The sequence below is a fragment of the Bos taurus genome, chromosome 20 (assembly GCF_002263795.3).
Source record: "Bos taurus isolate L1 Dominette 01449 registration number 42190680 breed Hereford chromosome 20, ARS-UCD2.0, whole genome shotgun sequence".
NCBI lineage: Eukaryota > Metazoa > Chordata > Mammalia > Artiodactyla > Bovidae > Bos > Bos taurus.
Window position 1 is genome coordinate 22,406,868 of NC_037347.1, and position 11,806 is coordinate 22,418,673.

Genomic DNA, 11,806 nt, shown 5'->3' on the forward strand with positions numbered 1-11,806 from the left:
CAGTTTTACTTCTGAATATTTATTTTACAAAACCAAATGCACAAATATCTGAAAATGTATATACAATGGTAGTCACTGCAGCGTGATAACTACCAAACAATAAACAATATGTCTACAAAGAGACTGGTTAATGAGACAACCAGACGATGGAATGCTATGCAGTCATGAAAATGACAGCTCTACGTTCATCGTTAATAAACAAAATGCTGTTAAGAAAAAAAAAACTGTATAGCAATCTATGTAGTACTGTTCTTTTGTTAAAAGATAAATAAATGTTTAAAACAAATTGTTCTGTTGCTTTCAAAAGGACTGTCTAACCATTTTATTAATAAGCTTAATCTAAAAATTCTGAATTCAGAAAAATCACAAGGACCTTATATAACAGTGTAGAAATGCCAGTGTGCCAGAAAAACTGAAACATATTTTCAAATTTCAAAATAAGTTTATACTGACATTAAAAGTTTTTTAGGAATATTAGTATCTACATTAATTAATAAGTCACATCTTTTTTTTTAAATCTAAGGATCAATGAAAATAATCTGATTTATTACTTAAGAATTTAAGAATATCAATAAAATCCAGATAAATAATAGGTATAGCCAATTAATTATTTTGAAAGAGGACAAAAAGAAATGTGAAATGTCTTTCTCAAAACACTCAACATCTTAAGACATGTGAACATCAAGAATCCAAGCTTTTCGCAAGCAGCCATCTTATTAGACCAAAGTCCTCACAGTAATTAAATAACTTGGTCAACATTGCAAAGCTGGGCTTACTGCCTGACTTCTCACAGTCTAGCTAGGAGAAAGGGCAGTATATATTGGTGGTGGTGATTAACTATTAAGGCATCTTTTTTAATTGCAGGATATAAAATGACTCAGGCCAACAAACAGAGCAAAAAACTCTGCCACACAGCCAACCCACAGGACATTGGTAAGGAGCAGCATCCAATTTTATGTAATTCTAAAGAACACTTCACTTATTCAGCACCAAGGCTACAGGACCACCTCTTCCAGATAATTTAGATGTTTACCACTTTGAGGATCAAACTACTTGCTACAAACTATTAGAGACAGAAAACTTCCTTAATGTGTTACAAGTTTTCTAACTTGGTTGACTGAATGGAGGGAAATGCAACAATCTTGTAAGCCACAGTCTTTATCATTACAGAAAACAAAACCAATCACATAATCTTGATCACTCTCATTTTACAAATAAGGAATCTGATACCCCAAAAGTAATGCAGGAAAGTGCTGTGATTTAATAAATTCATAATCTTAGAGGTGATCCAGATGTGTGGAACCAAGCGTTCCAACACTAGGCGGCCCCCAACTGCCATGTTCCAATGTCCTCTTAGCAGGTCCCTTTCTCCCCCCTTCTTCTCACCTGTCAGGGCTCTGCCTATACTCTGCCTTTAGGGAACCTGTCTCTTGCTCTAAGTATCGGTCTTCTAACTGGCTGCTTTTAATTGCTGCACATATGTTGCTGCTGCTGCTGCTAAGTCACTTCAGTCGTGTCCAACTCTGTGCGACCCCATAGACGGCAGCCCACCAGGCTCCCCCATCCCTGGGATTCTCCAGGCAAGAACACTGGGACACCAAATAGACAAGACTACAAGAACAATAAAAAAAAGTCAGCAAATCCTGAGTGAATGCCCCTGGAACTCTTCTAAGTGTAAAATCAAAGAACTTCAAAGCACAGATTTTGTTACAGGCCCTTTGGCAGTTCAGAGCCTTCTTTTCTTACTTCTTAGTACTAAACCATGTTCCAGGTAAGGGAGGGTTTAGTTACCACCAGTAAATTTTAAAACGTTTTCTTTAACGTGGGTTCTTGGTTCCTGAAATCTCACATAGTACTTGTCTAGCAAATCTTTTCTTTAATGCAAATGTGAACTATTTATCCCAAGTTGAATCATTATCAGTAGCAAATTCATAAATTTTGGATGAAGTAGGGTAATTGGGACAAAAATCCTAAACATGGTATCCTAAATTCAGATAACATTCCGAGAACTCAGAAAAAGGAATCATTGTATTAATGCATAACAGGTCCAGGTGTATATTTATTTATATACATATGCACATACACACACACGCACGCATGTGTGCACATACACACACACACTTTCAACTCCCTGGTAAGAGCAGAACTAAATACACAGAGCAAACACTTCTTACAGCGTATTATCATGCAGTATAGCTCTTTCCTTTGTGCCACATTAAGCCATCCTACTTCACCTGTGGCATTTGGTGTGTCTAATACCTCAGATACCTCCTAATGAATCTATCACATACTGAATATTTGGAAACACCAATCATCTAGGGTTTTGCCATTTAACCCCATCTCAGCTAAGTCTTGATTACATCTGACCAAAGGGGAAGAACAGACAATCCACTGGTTTGATCTTGCAACATCATAACTACCTGCATCCATTTATTCAACAAATTCTTACTGAGGATCTACTCTGGGCCAGGCATTTTGCTAGGTTCTGGGTTCCTACCCAGCCAAAGGCTCTGCCCACTTATGTCCTTTCAGTCTTCAAGGGAAGGCAACCATTCACCAAATGAGACAAATACAAAATCAAAGCACTAACAGCAAGGACATGGAGCTAAAAAGGCAGTCTAGGAGATTAGGGAAGGAAGGCTTCCCTGAGGAAGCCTCAGTGAGCTAAGATCTGAAAAGGGAGGAGCTGACTCAGAACTGGGAAAAGTGCTCCAGGACAGAGAGCAGGCGGTGCCACAAAGGCCAGATGGCAGAGGTGGTTTGCCGAGTCAGGAAACGAAGGCAGTCCTGCTGAGAACAGGGTGTGTGTGATCAGAGATGGGCCCAGAGAGGCAGCCAGGGGCTAAACCAGGCAGGGACTCTGTAGGACATCTTAAGAATTCCCTGATCTTTATCCAAATGGAAAGCATCTGAACGTTTTAAAATTCAATTTAATTTTACTTTTCTACAGGAAAATTGCTACACTCAGATTTACATTTTAAAATGATCACTCTGGTCACACAATATGGAGAACCAACTGGAAGGGAGGAAGCAGGAGAGAGGGAGCAAGTTAGGAGGCTACTATGTTAGTTCAAATGAGAGATCACGGAAACCTGGACTAGGAATATGGTAACAGACCAAAGCACCAGCCTCTGATATGGAACTGAAGACTAGGAGTTGTCAAGGGTAACTACTAGGTTCTGGTCCTGCCACTTCATGAGCAGAGAACTCATGAGTATGAGTAGGGCAAGGTGTAGGGAAAATCCTAAATTTGGTTTCAGATGCCTGAGTATGGATGTGTTCTGTAGAGAGGTGTGGCATCTACGAGAGGTCATGGCTAGGAAAATAAACTCTATACTCATTTATGAAAGGTCAAAAGTTGACCTAAAGGCATTAATGAGACTGGGGTGGGGGTGGAAGACAGGAAATGAGAGAAGGCCTGGACCTGAGGATGTTCTACTATTAATGCTGAAGAAGCTGAGGAGCCATTAAAGAAGGGCTGGCAGGGTTAAGAAGACAATCAGGAGGGCCTACCCATCAGCACAAATAACTAGACACTCAAACCCCAGAAACTAAATTTTCTCAATATTTGACAGTTTACACATGGCTCCAATTACTTTGTAACTACACTGAGTTATTCAACTAATTCTGTAAGGTTTACATTATATAAAATTGGTCAACATTATTAATCACTGCTTGCTAAATACCAATTACTGCTACAGAATACCAAGGAATACACCAAAACTCATAAGAAATAGTTCCTGCCTTCAAAACTTGCCTTAAACTAGATTATGATTAAAATCACATCACATTAAGTCATGAGTTAGTGTATCTTCTGATAGGATGATATTTAAAAATTAATTCATCCTAACACTTTGGGAAAATTAATTCATCCTAATGCTCATCTTAATGCTCTTAGATAAGACCCTGATGCTGGGAAAGATTGAAGGTGAAAAAGAAGAGAATGAGAGAGGATGAGATGGTTGGATGGCATCACCAACTCAATGGACATGAGTTTGAGCAAGTTCTGGGAGACGGTGAAGGACAGGGAAGGCTGGTGTGCTGCAGTCCATGGGGTCACAAAGAGTGGGATGCGACTGAACACTCAGGTGCATCCAACATTCATGGGTGCCAGACTCTAGTCTAGGTGATGGGCAATGGCATAAAGAATAAGACAGAGTTCCTTGTCTGTTAGCAATTGATATTTAGCATTCAGAATGCTGTAAGACCAGTTTCAAGATTATTCGATGCTGTATCAGTTGAATGGTTATTTAGGCCATAAAGGAAGGCAATAATCCCAACTATTTATCAAGAGTACAATCTCTACCCCCCACCCTGATATCTACCCTCTTCTTACTCCACATACACTCATCATCATGCTTACTGTGACACTTAGTTAACACACGAACTACAGCACTGTGTAAACTCCAGGCACTTGCTTCAGTCTTTGAGAGGACTGAAGGTCTCATCAGTAATTCCCAGGTGACAGACTGCATTTTCAGAAATACACGCTTGGTGTGTCTTAAGAACTTAACAGTTCTTGGCTCTCTATAACATCTCAATCTATTTAACCAAACTAACCAGACTGGTTATTTCGAAGGATTCTATCGCTAACAGTGTAGAACTCCTTTACATACCAAACATACCTAAACCAACCCACAGGCCAGAGCAAATGAAGCAAGGATATCTTCGTGATTATCTTATAGTCTAGAGCATACTTTGTATGTTTCCCAAAGTTAGTTCCCTAACTAGCAGAGTTGCTTTTACTAATAATAAAGCCTGAATTTTAAAACCAGTGTTGGCAGATCCTCAGTTTCTTGCTCCTATACCCCCTACTTAATTTTCTGTTCAAGAAAGAAAAAAAAAAAAAAAAAAAATCACATCTGAACTTGCAGTTCCCTACTCATACCTTTGAAGAGTACAGGCAGAAATAGTTTGAAAGTAATCTGTATCTAAATTCCTTTTGCCACTGCTGTGGAAATAGAAAAGCTACAGTATACATCTGTCCTAAGAAAGGGAAAGAGACCAAAGGGAAAGAGCAAAAACTAGCAGACCAAAGGTACAAGCAGAAAGCAGAACAAAGCTTCCACCTTTAACCACTGTCCTGGAAGGTCAATTATTCCTCAGAAAGCTAAGGAAGTACTTCTGAATTCACTGCAGAGATACCGTGTGAAATACTGTCTGTGGGTGAGAGTCACGGCACTAATCCTTATCTAGGTGCTCCTTTCTATTCCCATGACTCTCAGAACACTTAACATGGCAGTGTGACACCTCTTCATAACACAATCTGCCAGCAGAAACAGAGGCTGTGCACCGATGACATTTTTCTCTACCACCCAGAAAATCACCTCGCAGAGGTTCATAAAAGTTGGATGAATGAAATCTAAAACAAGTACAAACGGACAGGATCTGACTCTACTGGAACAGTTTCCATGTGTGATGATTAAAATGAATGTGTGATATTATATTAGCTTCTTTATTTCCTTCTACTTATAAACTGCACAAACCAAGAAACCTAGGAAACACTCAACACTCATCAACCATTCTCCCTGACTAACACAGTGAAGTGACCTAAGTACAAATCGTTTATTCTCCCTGCCTAACGTGATGAGGTGATCTAAGCACAGTTTACCTGTATCACATGTACGAAGCCAGGTTACAAACACCATGCTTTATGGACACGTCAGGAGACAAACGCATTGCCAATGGCACTGGGCAGAAACCTGTCATTCTCACATTGACTCTGGAAGGACAACTTCCGTCTTCAAATCATTAATCTGGTCATTAATTTGTAAAAGAAAGTGGAGACAGCAGAGAGGGATGGAAAGAAATGGACTGTGCAGTGAGACCGTCAAGGACTGGAATCCTAGCCTGTTTTCCAGTCGTGTGATCATGGGGCTTTCACATCACACGTGAGTTTCTCTTGAAAACAGAAATTACAACACACTGGAAGGCTGCAGACATGATGAAATGAGCTAATATATAACTTGCCTGACACACAGAAGGCAAGAAAAGTGACTATATAAAAGTATTTCTACTTGATCAATGAACATGTTTATTAACCACAGCAAAAATCCTCTTATTTTCTTTCAAGAACACCCAACTAGCACAGTCAGCTTTGCAGTGAGAGCATTTATAAATGAACATTTACTTCAATTCTGTTTCTGATTACTTCTTTCGCGTTTCAAAATGTTCTTAAATTATTTCTTAAAAACAACTGGGGATGATTCTTAATAGTGCATATTTCCCTCACATTAATCTTTTTTACCCATTTACATTTTAAAGTAACTCTAATTTTCAGCTTAGGATATAAAAAGAGGCCAGGACTGAAGAAAACAACCAAGTCTAAGGAATATACCTGGTATATCTGATATAGCAAGGCATTTCAAGGTTAGAAGTACAAAATTCTGCAGCCCTTAGGGAGCCTCTGGAGACTAATGCTTCTCCATGCCACATTCTCCTATTGCCTTCCTCAAAGAAAAATAACCCTCAACCCAAGAAGACTGGATACAAAAGGCAAAAGTTGTGCCTTCCAACTCAGAGAACTTCTGAATGCCCCATGTTTTTCCTCAGGGGAAGCCATTCCCTATTAACTGCCCCAGCCACCCCAGCATTTCTTCTGGAATGCTCCCAGCAACTGTCAAGGGCTGATCAGCAGACAGCCTAGGCAAGCTGTAGCTGGTTCTTTTGCTCTTGTTGAAAGCAAAGAACACTCCTTTCATTCCATATTTTGAAATCTTCCAAGTCAGTAAGTCAGCAACCATTTCTAAAACGTGCAACATATGCTTGAGGAACTATAGGAGATGTGAAAAAGAATATCGATGAACAGAGCTACTTCCTGTTTTCTTTTTTGTATCTAGCAAAATGGAGTTATTATAGCATATTGGAAATAATGTATTAAGGAATGTTGGTTAACCAGTCACTCATGCCAGAATCAGATATGAAAAGAAAACTAAAGTTGGCAACAATTCTAGTTCTAATATTTTTTCCCTTTCAAAACTATATTTAATAATCTTTGAAGAATGCATTCATTTTCTTACCTGATTCAAAATAAAACTTGGAGACAATTCCTAACTACAAAACTTACAAATTCATGTAACACTAACTTCTGTAACTACTTCTGTCATTTTATAAAATCACCAATTAAAAAAAAAAAAAAAAACTTATTTGGGGGCAATAATTTTCCTACACCTCCTTTAGTAAAAACTCAGTAAATTATATTTTTAGTCCAGAAGCTTCTAAAAGGAAGTGAAAGCTGAGGGCTATATGAGGATATAAAAGCAGCCTATGAAACAGCTTCAGTTTTAAGGAAAAACTAACATTAACAAGCACAGCATATCTTGTTCTTTCATGGGGCCAGCAAATTGATAGTTAGGTGTTTTTTTTTTTAAGTTACAAAAATAGGATGGAGTAATTATATCTACCAAACTCACAATAGCCTGTTCAATGGAGAGTAACACTGTAATTTCTCTTCAAAGACAGTAAATAGGAAGAAAAAGCCCCTAATTCTGTAATAGAAGGAAAAAATCCCAAACCCTTGGGCGCCACTTACAGGCAAAAAAATTTCACTGATTTCAGTTACTAACCTGAAAAAGACGGGTGGACTTAAAATCTTCTATTTTTAATATCAGTATTATTTATATTATTTACACTACAAAATTGTATTTTCCACAATTTCAATTTCTACACCCAAAGATCAAAAACTGAAGAAATTATGAAATTTAAAAACTTTAGGAATTTTCTTTAAAAAAAATATGACAGGTCTTAACAGATAGGTGTCCAGATGTACAGTACTACTGAAATATAAAAATATTTCAAAATCTCGATGTTAGATGATCCTACTAAAGTATGAATGTACCTATTATCCAAAAAGTAAAGTTCAATTGCAATTTTACTGCTTACAGTCAAAGTGCTTATACCAACAGATTCAAATGAATTTCAACCCCACGAACAAGGCAATATGGAAAAAACTATTTCAAAAGTAGAGGAAATCAATATTTTACTATAAATGAAATGTTTATATTATTTGAGATGAATAAACAGCATTCTGGCCAGTGAAATTCATTTTAAAAAATGATTTTGCCCATTAGTCTATTATTTCATATACTGTGCAATTATAATCCACCCTCTCCAAAAAGGGGAGGGGGAAAAACTAGGTTATAAAATGCAAAAATTAAACATGGACTACTCACTCCCTGAATTCTATCTGCTTTCACTTTCGTCCTCTTATTTTGTGTGGAGACAGCACTAAACATCTATACATTAATTTACAGTGGTTCCTCTTCTACTATATTCATAGCTCGTTAAGATGGCTAGAATGCTGAGGCTTGCTAAATTATTTACTGCATCCCAAAACTTAGTATCATGGGAATAAGACAAAATTCACCTCTCAAATTCAGGGTTTAATATCTTTAACTGGACCTCACTTGTAGTAACAATCGCCTACAACGAATCTTTCCAGTCAAGTTCTAATGCAATCTGCAAAGGAGCAGTAGAGAAACATAACCCTTGTAAGACTAAGCTACATGTACAAGTGCACACAGAAAACCAGCACAGTCACAAGTCTCCGTTCCTCTCAACATTGCCATGGCACACTGCGGACCACATTTTTAGGGTTCCCTCCCCCGCGAAGTGGGGAAAGAGAAGGGGGCAACTTCTAAGTAGCAATCAACAAACTGCGGTTTTAAACAAATAATCAAGTCGCCCCCAAAAGTGCCAAATCACTAGATAATTAACGAAAGCCAATGATTCCTACTGTCAAATTCGTTTCACAAGGGAAACCAATACAAGGCACTTTAAAACATTCAGAATAAGGTCAGGAAACCCTACAGGGAAACGGGTGACTATCACAACATTTCCAGCAACTCAAAACACCCCTCAAACCTGTGCTCTGCATTCACTAGATTTTAAAACAAACAAAAACAAGGACTATGGCTGTCACATTTAAAAGAATTTCCTCACACAAAAATTTCTAGTTGCCAAAGAGCCAGGCCAGAACGGCTGGCCTGAGTTACCTTGCACATACCGTAACGCGCAGGCAGCCTAGGGCCCCGGAGCACACCTCACTGGGTCCCCTGGAATCCCGCGGCGGCCCACGCAGCTGCAGGGAGCAGGAAGCACCGCACCCGCGCCGCGGTCCCCAACCACGCCGGAGAGGCTGCGGGGAGTAGGCACTACCGCTTTGCAACTGAATGGCTGACACATCCGGTCCTGGCTCTTACACCACTCCGCCAAATGCAAACTTCAAAGGCCAAATTCAAACTCCAAACAGAAGTCACTCAAGTCTCCGTGGTGCGGTCTGTATTCCCCAGGACACTAGGAATCCCTTGGGGGACGCGATTAGAAAACTCTCAGTCCTAACACCCCGCAAGCCCCCGAGAGCTTGCAGCCCGTCAGCCCGCACCGCTTTGACAGGCGTTACAGAGCCGTCCACCCGGAACCCCCTGCGGCCGCGCTCGGGGCGCGCCGCCTCCGTTCCGGCCCGGCCTCCGGTACCTGCCTAGAGGCTCTGCCTGTCACGGCGCGGGGAACCCCACCGCTTTCTGCGCCGCCGCCCTCCAGCCCCCCAACCCGGCCTCGGGCAGGGCTGCCCACCTACTTCGCCCACCTACACCACCCGCCCGCAGGCTCAGGCCTCACCCCCGCGCCCCCCGGGACTCAGGTCCGGGGTCGCCGCAGCCGCCGCCGCCGCACTGCTGCTCGCCTCTTCCAGCCTGACCCGGAGGGCAGCGCCAGGGTCCTGTTCCGGGGCTCCTCGGAGAGCCCCGATCCCAAGAGCCCCACAAAGCCAGCCCGGCCCCCCACACCTTATCTCAATTGGTCCAAGCAGCGCGGCTCGCACGCCTGTCACATGTCTGCAAACAATAACAAACTCTCCAGCACGTCCCCGCCCCGGGCCCCCGTCCGGTCCCCCAGGCCAGGTCCGGGGCGCCGCCCGAAGCTGGAAGGGTCAAAGGGGGTGCCCGAGGGCTTGGGTCCCGGATAGCCGCGCGCAGCCTGGCTCTGCGGAGCCCCGGGACGCCCTGCGCGATGCCGGGGTTCATTCATTGCAATAGCCCGCCAGCCCCCCAAGTCCCCGCCGCTCCCCGGGCCGCGCTGCTCACCCAGCCGGGGCCGCCGCAGTCGGCTCGGCGGCGGGCGTCCGCTTCTCCCCCGGCTCGGCCCCCGCGGGGCTCTGGGCGCCGCTGTCCGGTGCGGCCGCCGGCTCGGCAGGGTGGGCGCCACCGCGGCTCGCGGCTCCGTGGGGCGGCGGCACCGCCACAGGCTGGAAACCGCTCCCGCCCGCCGCCGCGTCCGGGGGCTCCGGCGACGGGGAAGTGGAGGAGGACGGCGGCGAGGCGGCGAGGAAAAGCGGCGGCTCGGGCAGCTGGTCCAGCTCCACACTCCGCACTTTGCGCAGCTGCCGCCGCCTCCAGTCCGCCCGCTCACGGCCCCCACTGCCCGCCTCCCGCAGCAGCCCCGCGGCTGCCGCGGGCGCGCTGCTCGCCTTGAGGGCCCCTCTGCCGCCGCCCGCTTCGGGGCTCGCCGCCCCGGCGCCCGGGAATCCCGAGGACGAGGCGCGATTCCCCGCCGCCGCCGCCATTTTCTCTCGCGGGCTACATTCGCTCGGCCCCTGCGAGGGAGGGAGGGGGCGGGGAGAGTGCAGGGGGCGGAGGGCGGGCTCTGCGCCTCTAGCGTAGGGCTGGCTGCGCCAACTGCGTGAGCGCGGCCCTTCGGGCCCCCGGCCGGGACTGACGGACGGGAGGGCGCGTGGGGTTCGGTGGGGGGAGGACGGCAGGGACGGCGAACCGCCGGTTTTGGTGGGGAGTGGGCTCTTAGCTCAGCCCCGCGCGCGGGCCGCCGAGGTGGCTGCCGAGGGGGCCGCTGCGGGGGCGCGCTAGGGTTCGCGCGCCTCACCCGCCGTGCCGCCAGGTAGTCCCGGGCTGCACCGGCGAGAGGAGGAGCACCGGCGAGAGGAGGAGCCTCGGCGGCGGAGCTCCGCTTCCTCTCCGCCGCAATCTCGGCCCGGCTTGGCCGGCGCTCGCCCTAAGGGAATTGCAATTCGAGCTTTGATGGACGGTGCGTTGAAGGGGGCGCAAGCCAGAGGGTCTGCAGTCTGTCATTCGCATGCCCGTTGCAGTGGGCGTCGGGGAACCCGGGCGCGGACCGACCTACCCCCGCCCCCGCCTCCACTCCGCGCGGGACGCGCAGGTGGCGCCCGGGGCGCTCGCCTGCTGCAAAGCAAAAGAAACCCAGTGTTCAGCTGACGTGATGCCGCGGACCCAGAACACAAGTTTATATATAAAAAAAGCTTTCCTCATCTTTTGCCCACCCCCAGATCGTGCTACAAATAAAACAGAAGTTTCTGGAATATCGTGTTCCAAACCTGAAATCCCAGATTTGGGACATCCTCTTCACCCACTGTTTCGCCCCCAGCTAGAGGGAGATCGAGAGGACCGGGCAATGGGGTCGGAGTGGGGGGGGTGGTCGAGGTGAATCGTTATAAATCTTTTTCCTTTTTTTTTTTTTTCCTCCGCTGTCTTTGGGAAAGGCAGATATGCAGGACCACATCATGTTTGGGGAAGGAACCAGGAAGTCCTGGCTGCTGTCATCCTCCGCCAGGTTCTGACCCTCCCCGAGCCCTATGCCTCTGGCTGCACGTCCCTCTTCCCCGCAGGGTCGGGCTGCAGTCGGGTTCCCTCCGCCCCCACCCCCGCGGAGCCCGAGCTACCCAGAGCGGCGTCACGAACCCTGCTAGTCCCTGAGGGCGTCTGGCGATAAGGTGCTTTGGAATGGAAAAGCACCATTTACATGTTAATGATTTTAGACCTTTCTTCTGGCTTCCCTG

At 45.4% G+C, this 11,806-nt stretch overlaps 1 protein-coding gene across 2 annotated transcripts in view; it reads right to left on the reverse strand.

The window, feature by feature from the left end:
• Positions 1 to 10,561, reverse strand: part of MAP3K1 (mitogen-activated protein kinase kinase kinase 1) — a 77,266-nt gene extending 66,705 nt beyond the window's left edge. Inside the window, exon 1 of one of the 2 annotated variants that reach the window (NM_001205906.1) lies at positions 10,083 to 10,561. In NM_001205906.1, coding sequence (NP_001192835.1) covers positions 10,083 to 10,561 — 479 coding nt within the window. Of the gene's footprint in view, positions 1 to 9,004; positions 9,504 to 10,082 lie in introns of those variants that run through there. The other variant, XM_005221498.5, reaches the window with a different exon arrangement.
• Between the last annotated feature and the right edge of the window lie 1,245 nt (positions 10,562 to 11,806).